At 33.5% G+C, this 18,436-nt stretch overlaps 2 protein-coding genes across 2 annotated transcripts in view; both read left to right on the top strand.

Annotated features, from left to right (window-relative positions):
* The first annotated feature begins 568 nt into the window (after positions 1–568).
* On the top strand, positions 569–4,450 carry LOC116032525 (calreticulin). The gene is made up of 14 exons (XM_031275124.1): positions 569–725; positions 1,425–1,532; positions 1,658–1,850; positions 1,960–2,218; positions 2,312–2,368; positions 2,472–2,519; positions 2,622–2,708; positions 2,788–2,845; positions 2,941–3,008; positions 3,116–3,211; positions 3,301–3,348; positions 3,730–3,759; positions 3,949–4,056; positions 4,139–4,450. Exons 1-14 carry the CDS (start codon positions 620–622, stop codon positions 4,148–4,150), a joined length of 1,278 nt encoding a protein of 425 aa, XP_031130984.1. The 5' UTR covers positions 569–619; the 3' UTR covers positions 4,151–4,450.
* An 8,763-nt stretch (positions 4,451–13,213) lies between these two features.
* LOC116033581 (dihydrolipoyl dehydrogenase 2, chloroplastic-like) overlaps positions 13,214–18,436 on the top strand; it is a 7,835-nt gene continuing 2,612 nt past the window's right edge. The window contains exons 1-12 of the mRNA XM_031276333.1: positions 13,214–13,724; positions 13,918–14,064; positions 14,181–14,315; positions 14,399–14,507; positions 15,495–15,619; positions 16,090–16,215; positions 16,310–16,390; positions 16,907–16,969; positions 17,055–17,129; positions 17,212–17,290; positions 17,375–17,475; positions 18,021–18,134. Coding sequence (XP_031132193.1) covers positions 13,398–13,724; positions 13,918–14,064; positions 14,181–14,315; positions 14,399–14,507; positions 15,495–15,619; positions 16,090–16,215; positions 16,310–16,390; positions 16,907–16,969; positions 17,055–17,129; positions 17,212–17,290; positions 17,375–17,475; positions 18,021–18,134 — 1,482 coding nt within the window. The 5' untranslated portion in view covers positions 13,214–13,397. The remainder of the gene's footprint in view (positions 13,725–13,917; positions 14,065–14,180; positions 14,316–14,398; positions 14,508–15,494; positions 15,620–16,089; positions 16,216–16,309; positions 16,391–16,906; positions 16,970–17,054; positions 17,130–17,211; positions 17,291–17,374; positions 17,476–18,020; positions 18,135–18,436) is intronic.

Below are 18,436 nucleotides of genomic sequence, written 5' to 3'. Positions count from 1 at the left end.
TTCCTTCCTTTATTTGATACTTACTAATGCATTCCTTATGTCTACATTTTAAAAAAAATAACGTGACAATTGAAAATACTTACTATGATTTATAAAAAATTTGTAGTTATGTTTCATATGAAGCTCGTCTAATGACTCTAACAAATAAATAATCACAAAAAAAAATTAAATTAATTTCAATTATTTATAACTAGTCCACTAAAAAAATGATAAGCAACTTTCACAAAAAAGTTGAATTTTTTTTTTTTTTTTTAAACAAAGACGAACAGAGAATTGGGGTTGGAAATACAATCCTTACTCAACTACTCGTTTTGTGGGAGTTCTCATAAGGTGAAATTAATTTAATAAAAAAAGTTCACTAACCAATACCGTTCAACCGTATAGGTACGAACGCAGTCCTTGTGGCCAGCTCCGCTTCGTGTAGCCACCAATTGGAATCTGCCACGTCAATTCAATGACACTCTTATCTGACGTGTCACATAACTATACGTCCTCGTCATCTACACGTCACACGTTGAGTGCCGGATACAATAGCACGACGTATAATCCAAAGTAATTTAGCGTATACAAATAGGGGTCTCTCTCAGTTCTTCATTCAGTCCATTTTCTCTCTTCAGCCATGGCTGCTCTAAGAAGATTAAATTCGGTTTTTCTCTCTCTAGCCAAGCTATATCTCCTTGTTGCTTTCGTCTCCGCAGGAGTCATATTCGAGGAGCGCTTTGACGGTACAATTCTTCAACTTCTTCTCCCTATACACTCGATGCACACAAACAAGTGCAGTGTCGTATATGTGCGTGATATTTTTTGAAATGTGATTGAATTGGTAACAAGAGCTTGATGAATATTTGCATTTATAGTTTTTCTAAGTTAATTTCGTTTGTCGCCGGAGCTTCTGAAGGATCGGGGCTTAATTGGTGATTTATGTTTTGATCTGATTGCGATTTTTGAGTTTCGCTGTAGATCTGTGAACTATAGATGATTAATCGCATTGTTTGGATTTATAAGAAATTATATGCCAGCTTTTACATCTTTAGTGTACTGTAAATGTCGAGTGATTTCTTGTCGAAGCAATATCATAAAATGAGTACAATGTCATATTTATTTCTATTTAAACCTCTGAATGTTGTTGAATATCTGATTGTGGACGTATAACTGATTCCAAATTTAACAGAATGGTAATTTAGTACCCTACTGATCAGTACAAGTATGCTAATGCATGGCTTGTTTCAGAAGGAATTTGAAATGTGCCGACGTAGCTGCATTCCGAGTTGCAAACACTTTTGTTACTCTTCTTTATTTGTCCATCAATAGATTTCTTTATTTGTCCATCAATAGATTTCTCATATATTGTATTGGCATCTTTTAAACGCGTCAATATGGTAGGATGTTCTGTACTAATTTATTTGTGTTGCTTAATTCTGTAGATGGGTGGGAGAGTAGATGGGTCAAGTCTGACTGGAAGAAGGATGAGAATATGGCTGGGGAGTGGAACTACACCTCTGGTAAATGGAATGGAGACCCTAACGACAAAGGTAAGGATTTGTCTTTGATAATTGCCAATTGATTGTGACATTTAACTGTTGACTGTTCAGGTATTTTTCAGTTATGAGTCTTGTCTATTTTTAAGCTATAATTTTCAAATTTTAATGCATTGCAGGTATTCAGACCAGTGAAGACTACAGGTTTTATGCCATCTCAGCTGAGTTCCCGGAGTTTAATAACAAGGGCAAGACCCTAGTTTTCCAATTCTCAGTTAAGCATGAGCAAAAGCTTGACTGTGGTGGTGGGTACATGAAACTGCTTAGTGGTGACATTGATCAAAAGAAATTTGGCGGTGACACCCCTTACAGGTTACACACTGGATACAGTTGTAACTAGAGTTCTGTTGTTTATCTATAAATTTGCCATCCTTGTATTATACGGAGTAACTGATTTGCAATAATATTTTGCTGAATGCAGTATTATGTTTGGACCAGACATCTGTGGCTACAGCACCAAAAAAGTCCATGCTATCCTTACCTATAATGGGACAAACCAGTTGATCAAGAAGGATGTTCCATGCGAGACTGACCAGCTAACCCATGTCTATACCTTCATTCTCCGCCCTGATGCTACATATAGTATTCTCATTGACAATGTGGAGAAGCAGTCTGGTAGCTTATACACTGATTGGAATCTGCTTCCACCAAAGAAAATTAAGGATCCTGAAGCCAAGAAAGTAATTTCTTGAACATCAATACATCATACCTTTTTACTAGTGAATGGTGTGTGTTTGCATTCATGAACTTAATGAGCTGCATGTTTATAACAGCCTGAAGATTGGGATGACAAGGAATACATTGATGATCCTGAAGATAAGAAGCCAGAGGTCTGCCTCTGTAACCTTTTTTCCTCGCTTTATCTGTGTGCTGATATTTTATCTACTTGGTTGCAAGTTGGAACAATGATTCAAAACTTTTGAATTTCTGCAGGGTTATGATGACATTCCCAAGGAGATACCAGATCTTGATGCTAAGAAGGTGATAATCCAATTTACTGTGTATTCTATATATTCCCTTTTACCACAGACATGGAAAGTGATGTCAATTCATAATTAGTGAACTGAAAATCTGTTTTTGCAGCCTGAGGACTGGGATGATGAAGAGGATGGTGAGTGGACTGCCCCAACCGTTGCCAACCCTGAGTACAAGGGTCCATGGACGCCAAAGGTTTGTAGAGTCTCTAAGTTCAGTAACTTATTTCTACCAGGATGCTTTCTAAAGTTCTAACTAGCCCCTCCTTGACCAGAAAATTAAGAACCCCAACTACAAGGGGAAGTGGAAGGCACCTATGATTGATAACCCAGGTATGTTTGAAGTTATTCTTTGATATTTGTGGTTTTTGGACTGTTTGCTTAATAAATTTGTTGGAATATAATATTCTTACTCCCTTTACCACCAGACTTCAAAGATGATCCAGATCTCTATGTTTTCCCAAATCTGAAGTATGTTGGCATTGAATTGTGGCAGGTCAGAATGTTCTTTACCTGTTCTTATTGTGTTATGGCTCATTGCATTTTTTATTTTGTCTCAAGTATATTGTTCATGTACTTAGTGGGATCAGCTGCTTTTTACAGGTGAAATCTGGTACCTTGTTTGACAATGTTTTGGTAAGTGATGATCCTGAGTATGCAAAGAAATTAGCTGAGGAGACATGGGCCAAGAACAAGGATGTATGTATTTTTAATCTTAAATTATGTTTGAATAGAAGAAAATAAATTGAAATTTGTGTTTCTCAATATTTTGTTATGTCAATTTGCAGGGTGAGAAGGCTGCATTTGATGAGGCAGAAAAGAAGAAAGCGGAGGAGGTAATCTTAAACTACAATCTGAGCCTTTTCATTCACATTTCATATAGAAGTTCTTTCATTTGCCAACACTTACTATCATACTTTCATTTGTGAAATTTAAAATCTTGATCATACTTTCATTTGTGGAATTTAACATCATTTGTGGAATTTAAAATCTTGATCATACTTTCATTTCTGGAATTTAACATCTTGATCATGCATTACACCATGCTGTTATGGCCCAATAATAATAATAATAATAATAAAATCATTCTGGCCCTTCAAGAGTGTTATACATCATGTCTACACTAGAATATGTGTTTTGACACTGAGTTTATGTGGTACTCTCTATTTCTTTTCTTTTTTCTTGGTTTGCTTGACTTAATTTCACTCTCAATTCAGGAATCCAAGGATGATCCAGTTGACTCTGATGTAAGTCTCCAAAACTTTCATATTACCCCCACTCCCTCTTTATATCTCTTCATGGCTGCCCCAACCCCTTTCCCCGGAACTAGGATGTGAAAAATGGATTTGCATTAGTTGGAAATATAAATGCTGAGACATACCATTTAAAAAAAAAAATCTGTTCTTATGGGTGAATTGTGAAACATGTCTTTTTAGGCTGAGGATGAAGATGATGATGCTGACGACACAGATGGTGACGATGCTGACTCAAAATCAGAATCAAAACAAGATGAAAGCAAAGAGTCCAAGGAAGATGATGTACATGTAAGACTTCTGGCTATTACCTTCAAAAACTCAGTTTACTACTCCTTTTGCGTCACTCTTATTATGTTTTCTAATCTTGTAGGATGAATTGTGAGGGACCAAAATACTACGGATTGCTGCTGCTATCAAGACAGCTACTTTGGGCGTTCATCACTGAAAACTTCTTTTTGCTATTTTTCTCTAGATTATTTTAGGTTTAGTTTTTCAATGTAAGGAAACGAGAGTTTGCTATGTGAGTCTAGCCTATGGCTGATTGCTTTAATGATAATGTGTCTCGGCCTCTGCAACAAACGAAACTTTTTTTTTCTTAACTAGGGTCTTAAGTATACTCCGAATGCTTTTGATTGCTTAATTCCCCATGAAAATGATATTTGGACCATACTTCTTTTACAAATGAGGATGTGTAGCGAAAAATGTCATATTTGATCAGTTTTATTATGCATTAATCAAGTAATTCCAGGTTATGGAACAAGAGATCTCACTGCAGGTGTTTGGTAGGATAGAATTGTAACTTTATTCTTACCATACTCTATGAAATTGCAATTCTCTCTGATTATGGAATTGCAATTGTAATTTCATAGTAAATTATCATTTAGCCCTTTTATGATTTTTTTTTTTGAAAAAAAAATATAACATCTTATAAATTTTTAATAATTCTATTCACACATACCAAATAATGTAATTTAAATTTATATTCTATTCCTTTTTTCCAACCAAATCCAGTATAAAGTCATGGACAAAACCTTGCCAGTTATTTTCAAAAAAAAAAAATTGTCCATTAATTATCTATTGTAGTTTGATTCGTACGACAAGGTCTGATTTATAGAGACCTTTACCTGTGAACTATATCGTATTTCGAGTTTTTTTTTTTCGAAAATAGTTAAATGTTATTTTTGTTATTGATTATTGTGCTATATTTATTCTTTAATTTGACTATTTTTTTTTTGTTTCTCATATTTTTTTAGTGAAATAAATTCAATCTAATATATTCTCATATGAAGAATGGTGTAGTCATTTCGAATATTTTGGGTTAAAATTGATTGATTTGAAAAGTCAAAGAATAAAAAGATAGCTGGCCAAGGACCTTGTAGTCCACTGGTATCAAACCTTTATACGGGAGGTGGTGGGTTCGAGGTGACTCTTGTGCTTCAATAGGTTTGAGAAAGTAGTTATGAACAGATACTGCATTGTAATAGAGTTAGTAGTATTCAAAAAAAAAAAAAAAGAGATAGCTGAATTATAGCAATTAAATAAATATCCTTGAATTATTTGACTAAAAAAAGAGATAGCTGAATTATAGTAATTAAATAAAAATCCTTGAATTATTTGACTATCTTTTTGTTTCTCAACTTTGTTAAATTAACAATACAAATAGCAGTTGGGTGCGAATAGCGAATGGATACGTAAGTTGTGTAATGAAAGGTTGCTCGTTACCTTATTAAACAAAAACGCCCGGCAATAAAGGTAGACTTGACACTGGTTGCCGGCAAATTTGATGTAGATATGGATCACACAGTGTTATATACTTATGTTTATCATAAAAAAAAATATATTTTTAATATATTAAAAATATATTATTTGTGTACTGAATGTACATTATAGAAAATAATATATTTTCAGATTTAAATAATATATTTTTCCTAAATATGATGTAAATTTTTAATATACTAAAAGTACATTATTTGATAGTATACAAAATAATGTATTTTCAGTACTCAAATAATGTGCTTTCATGTACACAAATAATGCACTTTTTATTTATGGTCCACACAGTTGTGTGGACCATGGTGCACACAATAATGATGGTTGATTGCCTGCATGAGCTTAATTCACTGGTTCAGTTGACAGTATTTGGAAAAAGAAGACTTGACATTGGTTTGGTTTCGATTTCAATCCAGTTATTCGTGGTTCTTATATTAGAGACAGAACTGAAATTTTTATAAAACGTTTGATTCCAATGAATGGTAATAAAGGTTCGACTACTATGAATGGATGTGATTGGTTCGCATGAAAATCACTCACCATGTGAAAATGTGAGCCATAGCACTTATTAAGTTGGTCCATCAACGGGCTCTCCAACGGGCTCTCCAACGGGTTCAATAGACTTGCCAAGTCCAGAGTGATTGTCCAATGGCTCTATTGCACCTGTTGATATGCCACATGATCGTTGAGTGGTATTTGATTATTCGTTTGGACCTGTCGTGCATTCATATACAGAATGTCGTGCATTTTTATATTGAATGTCATGTACCAGTAATTCTCTAGTTTGATTATTCACTTGGCCTAGGTCTTGCATTGATATTGTTTTTGATCGTGCATTCCTATACAAAATGTCGTGCATTCTTATACCGAATATCATGCATTCTTATACCGAATATCTTGCATCGATAACTCTCGTGTTGTGCATTCAAACACAGCCTAACATCCTACGATGCATCACACTAAGCACANTTTTCAAAAAAAAAAAATTGTCCATTAATTATCTATTGTAGTTTGATTCGTACGACAAGGTCTGATTTATAGAGACCTTTACCTGTGAACTATATCGTATTTCGAGTTTTTTTTTTTCGAAAATAGTTAAATGTTATTTTTGTTATTGATTATTGTGCTATATTTATTCTTTAATTTGACTATTTTTTTTTTGTTTCTCATATTTTTTTAGTGAAATAAATTCAATCTAATATATTCTCATATGAAGAATGGTGTAGTCATTTCGAATATTTTGGGTTAAAATTGATTGATTTGAAAAGTCAAAGAATAAAAAGATAGCTGGCCAAGGACCTTGTAGTCCACTGGTATCAAACCTTTATACGGGAGGTGGTGGGTTCGAGGTGACTCTTGTGCTTCAATAGGTTTGAGAAAGTAGTTATGAACAGATACTGCATTGTAATAGAGTTAGTAGTATTCAAAAAAAAAAAAAAAGAGATAGCTGAATTATAGCAATTAAATAAATATCCTTGAATTATTTGACTAAAAAAAGAGATAGCTGAATTATAGTAATTAAATAAAAATCCTTGAATTATTTGACTATCTTTTTGTTTCTCAACTTTGTTAAATTAACAATACAAATAGCAGTTGGGTGCGAATAGCGAATGGATACGTAAGTTGTGTAATGAAAGGTTGCTCGTTACCTTATTAAACAAAAACGCCCGGCAATAAAGGTAGACTTGACACTGGTTGCCGGCAAATTTGATGTAGATATGGATCACACAGTGTTATATACTTATGTTTATCATAAAAAAAAATATATTTTTAATATATTAAAAATATATTATTTGTGTACTGAATGTACATTATAGAAAATAATATATTTTCAGATTTAAATAATATATTTTTCCTAAATATGATGTAAATTTTTAATATACTAAAAGTACATTATTTGATAGTATACAAAATAATGTATTTTCAGTACTCAAATAATGTGCTTTCATGTACACAAATAATGCACTTTTTATTTATGGTCCACACAGTTGTGTGGACCATGGTGCACACAATAATGATGGTTGATTGCCTGCATGAGCTTAATTCACTGGTTCAGTTGACAGTATTTGGAAAAAGAAGACTTGACATTGGTTTGGTTTCGATTTCAATCCAGTTATTCGTGGTTCTTATATTAGAGACAGAACTGAAATTTTTATAAAACGTTTGATTCCAATGAATGGTAATAAAGGTTCGACTACTATGAATGGATGTGATTGGTTCGCATGAAAATCACTCACCATGTGAAAATGTGAGCCATAGCACTTATTAAGTTGGTCCATCAACGGGCTCTCCAACGGGCTCTCCAACGGGTTCAATAGACTTGCCAAGTCCAGAGTGATTGTCCAATGGCTCTATTGCACCTGTTGATATGCCACATGATCGTTGAGTGGTATTTGATTATTCGTTTGGACCTGTCGTGCATTCATATACAGAATGTCGTGCATTTTTATATTGAATGTCATGTACCAGTAATTCTCTAGTTTGATTATTCACTTGGCCTAGGTCTTGCATTGATATTGTTTTTGATCGTGCATTCCTATACAAAATGTCGTGCATTCTTATACCGAATATCATGCATTCTTATACCGAATATCTTGCATCGATAACTCTCGTGTTGTGCATTCAAACACAGCCTAACATCCTACGATGCATCACACTAAGCACAATAATGCACATCTCACCAGCATACAATGCACAACTCACAACACTGGGTTGCACAACCGTATTACCCAAAATGCAAACATATACACTAATAAACCAACATCTAAATATAGGCAATATTGTACTAAAATAAATTAGCAGAAAAAATATTGATTGCTTTCCATAGACGAACACTCGATCGATGATGAAGAAATCGAGGCTCCAATTCGTAGTAGTGATGATCCAATAAAATATGAAACAAATCGTCACATCTGCAACAATTGCCCAAAAAAAAGATACTACTTCCCCCATTTAAAAAAGATCAACCCATGCCATCTTAGGGAATCAAATCTTGGCATCCAAATAAAAACAAAATGAATGCACAAGATTAGTCATCACGTTCTCACTTGGGGAGTGAGTCTCATATGAACTTGACTCTATACACACGCGCAAACGCACACGCACGTATTGCATCATTACATATTGAATCAAATTACAAATTCAATTACAGAAAACATTAACTACATACCTGGATATAAATTTATTTGATAAAAATGTGTAATGGAGACAAACTTCTTATATTTATAAGAGATTTTTAACCTTATACCAAAAATGATAAATACGTAATTGAATAAATTTGGTAGATTCTCAATCAAATCGGGAAAAAAGAATACTATCTCCCATAGGCTAGATTTACTTTCCTTGATATCATATAATGTGATTCCTATTGACCCAAAGTTTCCTAAATCAAATAATGCACCAAACGTGGAAATAATTTCTTCACATTTTAAATTACTAGAAAAGTTCAAATGAGAGATCTCATGTTCGAACCCCAGTGTGGGAGCTATGTCCTTCAGTAGGTTGAGAAAGTATGTATGAATATATATTACATTGTAACAGAGTCAATAGCACTGAAAAAAAGTTCAAATTTTCTTGACTACCAAACACCCTCTAAAAGATGAAATAATAAGTATTTTTTAAATTTCTTTATTTTAAAGTTATTATATTTATCAATATACTAATCTCGATTCGACTTGAACTTAATTAAACTTAATATTATGAAAAATTGAATTAAAAATAACTTCAGTCAAACCTCGTTAACCGAATCAGACAAACAAAATGGGACAGATGGAGTAATATTTTTACATTTTGATTTAAAAGAGTGAATTACTTTTTTGGTCCTACTATTATCGGGGCATTGCCAATTTTAGTCCACCTCATTAATTTTTGCCACTTTACGACCAATGTTATTTAACGCTTGCCACTTTTAGTCCATCGTCAGATTTTCTGTTAAGTGACCGTTCAAGACATGGGTATTTTGGTCTTTTCATGTTTTGGTCTCCTTCTTCACTCCTATGAGACCACGTCCTCCCCTCACGACAACTACTTCTTCAACCCCCACTCCTTTGCCGACTTCACCCATGACCTTTGCACCCTAGTAAGTACTCCCTATGATGAAAAATACAAGAGTTTGGTATTAGTAAATTACTAATTAGCTATTGTTTTTTGCGTTGATGGAGCAAAGAGTTCGTTATTACTCTCTCTCTCTCTCTCTCTCTCTCTCTTATCTATAGGTTTGGTTAATGAAGTTTGATTTAAAAAATTATAAATAAGAAAGAGTGGAGTAGGAAATTACTAATTAGCCCTTGTTTTTTTGTGTTGATGGAGTGAGGAGTGAAGATGCGACGGAGTTGGAATGGCTATCGATGTTCATGGAGGATTCGTTCAACGACATTGCGGCGAACTCGAGGATGAATTTGAGCGCGAGAAACGCCGTGTTCAAGGCCGGTCCAGGAGCAAGCGATCCCGATCCGCCGCTACCGGATGGACCGCAACAATGCAGCCGCCACCGTAGGAGATAGTTACTCACGAGATCTCCAAGCACGACGCTAATAAGAAGTGAGAGAGTTCTGAGGACGTGCCACGCAGATGCACGCACTGCGCCTCCGAGAAGACGTCGTAGTGGCGAAAAGGGTAAAGAAAGAGACCAAAACATGAAAAGACCAAAAACTCCTGTCTTGGAGGGCCACTTGATGGGAAATCTGACGGTGGACTAAAAGTGGCAAGTACTAAATAACACTGGTTGCAATGTGACAAAAATTAATGAGGTGGACTAAAATTGGCAATGATCCAATAACAGTAGGACCAAAAAAGGAATTCACTCGATTTAAAAGTATTATATTTTCCTTTATAAGTAACAAACATCTTTATTTCTAATTACTATTACATTTTTCAATATAAGTATTACATTTATATCTTGACCCGGCTTGTCTTACAGATAAAGATCCGTGAGACGGTCTCACAGAAGAGTCACTCTCAATTAAATGACTTAATGACACTTTTATTTTCTAACCCTCGTCTACAAGGCAAAATCTTATGTGAGACCGTCTCACTCTCACAGATCATTGTGTGTGTGATAGGTGGGGTCAAGATTAAAATGTACTATAAATCTATAATACTTATACTGAAAAATGTAATACTAATCAGAAATAAATTGTTTATTACTTATATGAGAAAATGTAATACTTTTGAAGAAAAATATCATACTTTTACTGAAAAATATCATACTTTTACATTTTTTATTTAAAAGTATTAATTTTTTCTTATAAGTAATACATTTTTTGCTTACAAATAACAAACACTTGCCAACATTATTTATAACGGGAAGTATAATACTTTTGATGAAAAATATAATATTTTTACATCAAAGTGTAAAAGTATTACATTTTTCATAAAAAGTATTACACTTATAAGTAACAAACACTTTAGTTCTTATTAGTATTATATTTTTCAGTATAAGTACTACATTTCATATTAACCCAGCTTAACCCGTATTAACGATAAAGATTCGTGAGATGGTCTCACACAAGTGTGTCCCTATTTACAAAAGACAAAATTCTTTCACCAATTATAAGAAAATACTATGTGTACTCTCATTTTCTACTTCAAACTTTTTATTCATAGACACAAAATTTTAGTGTAGACACTTGCATGAGATCCACATGAAAAAAGTAGCTTTAACATACCCGTCATATGGAGAGAAATTAAAAGAGTAAGATTTGGAAATTCAATATAACTTCTAATTATACTAGATGTAACTTCAAAACTGTAACTGGAAAGACTTTGGGGTCGTTTACTTCATTTTTCTGTTTTTCCATTTCCAGTTTTCCATTTTTCCAGTTTTCCTTCTCCATTCCTCCAGTTTTCCATTTCTCCAGCTTTCTAATTTTTATTCCCTATTCCTTCAATTTTTCATTTCTCTAATTTTTTGATTTCATTAAATACAATCGTCACATATAACATTTGTATATTTCTACAACAAAGATAATAATAATAATAATAATAATAATAATAATAATAATAATTTATAAATAAACAAAATTCCATACACTAATACAAAAAGTAACAAAAGTCAATAAAAACATATTAATAAATAAATTATATTACAACTATTTCATTCATTTAGTATATAGTTTGATTACAATACAAAATACGCAAAAGCTCATTGATTACCATCCTCTATATAACATTTGTACATTTTTATAACAAAGATGATGATAATTAAAGCATTTGTACATTCCTACAACAAAGATAATAATAATAATAATAATAAATAATAATAATAATGGGAAAGCACAGGTTGCTCAATTATATAAAAGAGATAATAATAATAATAATAATAATAAGGGAAAATGGCATCTTTAGTCCCTAAGTTATAAGGGTAGTGTAGACTCAGTCCCTAAGTTATGGCTGTATGCGAGTTTAGTCCCTCAGTTATTCACAAAGTGGCGAGTTTAGTCCCTGAACATTAAATTAGACGAAAAAATTAAAAAATATTCAAAATTTGAGGGGTAAAATAGAAAATTCACATTTTATTATTCTTCTTATATCAAAACCACTTTTACAACATTATTTTTTCACTTCTTAGCCTAATTATTTTCAAGATTTTTCATTTTTAAAAGCATTTTAATAACTTTCAAATGACTTGTTAGGAACCTGACTCTCGTATAACACACTTAAAGCTTAGCACAAATAAAGAAATGCATGATCATTGTATTTAGGTGTATGAAACACACTGTCCTAACAAGTTTTTATTTTTTTACTAAGCAACAAATGTAATAAAATTAAACTTTTGAGATAGGATAGTGTGTAAAAAAATCTCAAAAGTTTTAATTGTATTACATTTGTTGCTTAGTAAAAAAATAAAAACTTGTTAGGATAGTGTGTTTCATACACCTAAATACAATGATCATGCATTTCTTTATTTGTGCTAAGTTTTAAGTGTGTTATACGAGAGTCAGGTTCCTAACAAGTCATTTGAAAGTTATTAAAATGCTTTTAAAAATGAAAAATCTTGAAAATAATTAGGCTAAGAAGTGAAAAATAATGTTGTAAAAGTGGTTTTGATATAAGAAGAATAATAAAATGTGAATTTCCTATTTTACCCCTCAAATTTTGAATATTTTTAAATTTTTTCGTCAAATTTAATGTCCAGGGACTAAACTCGCCACTTTGTGAATAACTGAGGGACTAAACTCGCATACAGCCATAACTTAGGGACTGAGTCTACACTACCCCTATAACTCAGGGACTAAAGATGCCATTTTCCCTAATAATAATAAATAAATAAATAATGGGGAAGAATGAAAAGATAAGGGAGAAAAGAATAAGGAGAAAACAAAAAAAAAATGCGGAAGTTGCCAATAGGATTCGATCACAAGATCTCAGACAAAAATACTATTGTTCACCCGCGCGCTTGTTCCAATTTGGAGAAATGGAGAACATTGATTTTAGTTTCTCCAAAATTGTGTATAAATGGAAGAATGGAGAGAGAAAATCAAATTGGAGAAATAAATTTAGTAAACAAGTTTTCCATTTTTCATTTTTCCACTTCTTCAATTCTCCATTTTTTTAAAAAATTCTTCATTTTTCCAAGTTAGTAAACGACTCCTATACATCGTACTCATAATTTATGAAATCAGTTAAGATGTATGTGCGTGCTTCTTTTTAAACCCTGCCAACAAAAAGATCCGCAACCAGCCCGCCCCTATAAATAGTGTTTACTTAGTTATTTCCGCCATTTCCGAATTCAGACGGACTTCTCAAAGCTCAACACAAAAGCCTCTGCTCGTCATCTTCATATACTCTAAACTCTCTCCTTTCTCCCTCTCCGCCTCTTACCTCCATTTTTTTCCCGCATTATCTCCTCCTCCCTAGAAATGCAATCTTTAATTTCTCTCTCCAACTCTTCTTCGGCCACGACGGTGGCCAGATGGGACTCCCCCGCTGCCGTCTATTCTTCCGGCGCCCTGGCTCCTAGATCGCTGCGCTTCTGCGGGCTCAGGAGAGAGGCACTCGGAGCCAGATCCTTGAATTCTTCGGTGTGTTCGACTCGATTTACTTCGCTGAAGCTTTCGCATTCGAAAAGGATCACTTCAGCCTTGGCGGGAAATGGAGCTCCGTCGCAGGGCGGTTTTGATTATGATTTGTTGATTATTGGAGCTGGTGTTGGCGGTCATGGTGCTGCTCTTCACGCTGTTGAGAAGGTTAAGCTTTCTTCTAATTTCTGAACACTCAACAAGAAAAAAAGTAAAAGGAAGTTCGTTACTAGAGTTTGATGTTTTTATTCAGTTTATATCCTTGCTAGTCTTCCCCGGGTAATGAGCTATATAATATGCTTCGATTTTTAGTAATTTTAATAAATTGATCAAATGCGATGTTTATCATGTACATTTACAGGGCTTAAAAACTGCTATTGTTGAAGGTGATATAGTTGGAGGAACTTGTGTGAATAGGGGTTGTGTTCCTTCTAAAGCTCTTCTAGCCGTAAGTGGGCGTTTGCGGGAGCTTCAAAATGAGCACCATATGAAGTCTTTCGGTTTACAGGTATTTCTTTTTCATGCTTTCTTGATTCTTCAAGTTTGGTTTCTTTTATATTTCTCCATGAAAATTGATACACAGTTCCCTCTCTGTATATGTTAAATTGTTTATATTGGTGATAGGTTGCTGCTGCTGGATATGACAGACAAGCAGTTGCTGATCATGCAAATAACTTGGCATCAAAAATTAGAAGCAACTTGACAAATTCATTAAAAGCTCTTGGTGTTGATATATTGACAGGAGTAGGCACAATTTTGGTAAGTTTAGATAACATTTTGATAAACTAATTACTTCCTACCTATGATAGATAACCTCCAAATATGCTGCCCGTTATTTTTAGGGTCCACAAAAAGTGAAGATTGGGTCTGGGGATACAGTAGTAACAGCAAAGGACATAATTATTGCTACTGGCTCTACTCCCTTTGTACCCAAAGGAATCGAAGTTGATGGTAAGTGTTGCCTGGGGTTTATCAAAGTTTGAAGATCACTAGACACCCAAAGTTTTCCATCCAAATTTTGTGAAGCAGTTATATTTGGTAGAAGCAAAAATTTTCTTGAGGTTGAATTGTTGAAACATGACTTACCAATATTCATACTTTCTATCAGTTTGCATTAGTATTTGTTGAGGGTTTGTTGGGAAGTAGCAACCTTTTCCAGGTAGTAGACCTAGGTTCAACTATATTAATGGTGATGCTAGAGGGTATACTTTCTTCATATAATGTGAATCAAAATTCTTCTCTCCGTTCTTTCAAAAGACATGAAGAATAAATTATGAGACAGACTTTACTGTCGTTAGAGAGAGTCAAGGTGAAGGGGATTATTGAAGTTTAGCTCATGTTTCTGAAATTTAAATCATGTGGCTGTGAGGTCTCAGCAGTGTACATAAATAGGTCCTCTTCTATAGCTCTATTCATGAAATACAATATAGGCATATTCAGTTTAACAACTGTCATGAAGTGCTTGCATTTAAGTCTTGATTTGGTTCGTGTTGAAAGGGGAATTTTTACATTTTAGGTTCTATAAGATTATTATATTTGATTGAGCATCTTTTGAGGGTTGGGGCTGGCATTGATAGTTTCACTTATGAAATTGTTTCTCCTTATAGTTCTTCACATGCACTATTTTTTATTTTATTTATTTATTATTATTATTATCTTTCATTTTTGCTCCTGATCAGAGGACTTCTATTTGATATATGCAAGAGCTTTTATTAAAATAACCGTCTACAAGACCACAGACAATGAGAGAACTGACACAATAAACACCCACTATGTCTTCTTTTGTTTGTCACAAGTTGATGGTGTTGTCTTTTGCATAGACAAAACAACTTGATTGAGAAAATTCTGTGTGCCTCATGTATAGTTTTAAGGAAATCCTTGTTAACATTTATGCCAGCTGATATTAAATTACTAATGCTATAGTATATTTGCTTGCAGGTAAGACTGTAATAACTAGTGATCATGCTCTCAAATTGGAATCTGTTCCCGAGTGGATTGCAATAATAGGAAGTGGCTATATTGGGCTTGAGTTCAGTGATGTGTACACTGCCCTTGGAAGTGAGGTGAAAACTCCCTTAAAAAATTCTATTTACTATTTAATGCCAATCAATTTCTTTCTTTAAACTAGAAAAGGTAAGATAGTATATTTTATTTACTTCCTTGTAATTTGTGCTGGCAATATATACATAAGGTTCTAAATGCAAACTAACATATAACACAACAAAAACCAGGAATATATAGATGAAAACAAATTTTGTGGTCAAAGGGTTGTTATGTTTAAGGAACTTATCATGCCTGTTGTCCATTACTTATTGTGTAACTCAATTTTCCTTCTGACAATTGCTTTGGGTACTGATTGTTTTTATTTTTTATTATTTTTTTTATTTTACTTTTGGTGTGGCGTTAAATTGACCTTGATTATTGGACCTTTGGCAAATATTTTATTAGGTCATAGTTAGTAGTTTTTTCCTTTAATTTATGATTATAGAAAAGGTCTAGGCTTTTGCCTTATTGACAATTGTCAATTGCACAGGTCACATTTATTGAAGCTCTAGATCAACTCATGCCTGGGTTTGATCCTGAAATTGGGAAGTTGGCTCAACGAGTTCTTATTAATCCTCGAAAGATTGATTATCATACTGGTGTGTTTGCCAGCAAGGTACTTGATCTTTTATAGTTTTTCTTTTAAAGGTAGAACAATGCCATTTAAGAATTAAGTATTTACTTTTCATGCTCTCTTATTGCTTTGACAGATTACCCCAGCAAGGGATGGAAAACCAGTGACCATTGAACTTATTGATGCAAAGACAAAGGAACCAAAGGATACTTTAGAGGTAATGTGCATGGATGCCATTAGCTTTAGAGCACCAGTCTACTTATGCTGTGTGATACATACTAACATGTGCATGTGATAATGTTTCAAAAGCATTATGCATCATTTCAGTTTTTGAGAGAGTTTTAAATGTGAGTAAAAATTTATTTTCATGAAAGGTTAAAGAACATGGCTTCTGAAAAGAAAGAGAGAGAGAGAGAGAGAGAGAGAGAGAGAGAGAGAGAGAGAGAGAGCAACAAGCAAGGAAAGATTGATTGATGGTGTCACCAATCATATTTTTAACTAGTGATTACATCACCAATCATGCCACAGATATGCTGGAACTTTTCTGAAACTCTAGTTTAAATCCCGAAAAGAGAGTTTCCATATCCTCTTAAAGATTACCTGTTTGTAACCTGAAACTCAGAATGCAACTGTACCATATAAAACACATTTCAGAGGGTACTACTTTTAATTTTAAAAATTTGTTTGTTATTCTCTTAACTTTGTTGTACTTGAACTGTACCATGCCTTGCAGGTAGATGCAGCACTTATAGCAACTGGAAGGGCTCCTTTTACACATGGACTTGGATTGGAAAATGTTAGTTGCATAGTATTTTTATGGAAGCCATTTTTAAATATCAACATTGATACATATCAGGAAAATATGTGGCATTCTTATGCAGATAAATGTTCAAACACAACGTGGATTTGTACCTGTTGATGAGCGAATGCGAGTCATTGATGCAAATGGGGAGTTGGTATGCCATTATCTTTCTTAGCTTGCTAAACTTTTTATTTTTTATTTTTTCATTTTATCTGTAATGATCTTTTTATGAATAGGTTCCTCACTTGTATTGCATTGGTGATGCGAATGGAAAAATGATGCTTGCTCATGCAGCAAGTGCACAAGGAATCTCTGGTAACTTATCCTGAATATGAGGTTGGATTTTTCATTTTGTTTAACTTAGTAGTACATTTGTAAAAGCTGACTGCCTTTTTGTAGTTGTTGAGCAAGTATCAGGAAGGGACCATGTGCTGAACCATTTAAGCGTTCCAGCAGCATGTTTTACTCATCCTGAAATTAGTATGGTTGGACTAACTGAGGTATGACATTTTATTTTGAATGTTGCTGCTATTTTATGTTGGATATATTTTCTTCTTTTCTGGTTTAACAGGATAAAATTTCATTTCTTCAATCATATCGCATAGATTTTGAGTGATCTGCTGCCTGTCTGGAGTTTGATTTAAAGAATATAGAACACTCTTCACTAGCATTTTGTACTATTAAAAAGGAAAACTTTACCTAGCACTTGGGCAGTTTAATAGTACTATTGCACAACCAATGCACAAATTTTGAGCTTTTTATTTTTCTATATTCCGGATATTAAACTTTGAGCTACCAAGTTTTACAGAGTACTATTTATAGTTTTTTTGTCTGACGAAATCATAACATCTTTATAGCTTTAGTTATATCTTAGTGGTGACATTGCAGCATTAAAAGATTCTGACGATGACTGCAGAAACATAATTATTATCTAAGCAAACCGTCTTCAATAGTCTAAGCAGAAATGTTTTTTTTTTTTTTTTTTTCTTTCTATAATGCTTTGCTTTCATATTGCAATGTCTAGTAACATTTTCATTTTCTGCAGCCTCAAGCAAGAGAAAAGGCTGAGAAGGAAGGATTTGAAATAAGTGTTTCAAAGACTAGCTTTAAGGCTAATACAAAAGCTCTAGCTGAGAATGAAGGAGAAGGACTAGCCAAGGTGATGCATAATGATTTACTTTAAGAGATTGATGTTGTCTGATGTTGCATATACTAGATTGCAATTAGGGATGGCAATGGGGCGGGGCGGGGCGGGGAGTATACTCCCCGCCCCGGTCAATTCGTAGTCAACATATTAAATTAGTATAATTTTAATTTTAAAAACTTTGATTTTAATTTTAAAAAATTAATATATATATATATGTATAACAGTGGCAGTGGCATTATATATATAAACTGTACGTAATGCCACTGTCACTGTTATATATATATATATATATATATATATATATATATATATAT

Source organism: Ipomoea triloba, chromosome 10 (genome assembly GCF_003576645.1).
Source record: "Ipomoea triloba cultivar NCNSP0323 chromosome 10, ASM357664v1".
Lineage (NCBI taxonomy): Eukaryota > Viridiplantae > Streptophyta > Magnoliopsida > Solanales > Convolvulaceae > Ipomoea > Ipomoea triloba.
Note: the sequence above shows the minus strand (reverse complement) of the source record. Positions and strands in the feature narration are given on the sequence as shown.

Coding starts and splice junctions, on each gene's coding strand:
- LOC116032525 (XM_031275124.1), top strand. CDS start 620: ATGGCTGCTCTAAGAAGATTAAATTCGGTTTTTCTCTCTCTAGCCAAG. Junction 726..1,424: donor ATTCGAGGAGCGCTTTGACG/GTACAATTCTTC, acceptor TTAATTCTGTAG/ATGGGTGGGAGAGTAGATGG. Junction 2,219..2,311: donor AGGATCCTGAAGCCAAGAAA/GTAATTTCTTGA, acceptor TGTTTATAACAG/CCTGAAGATTGGGATGACAA.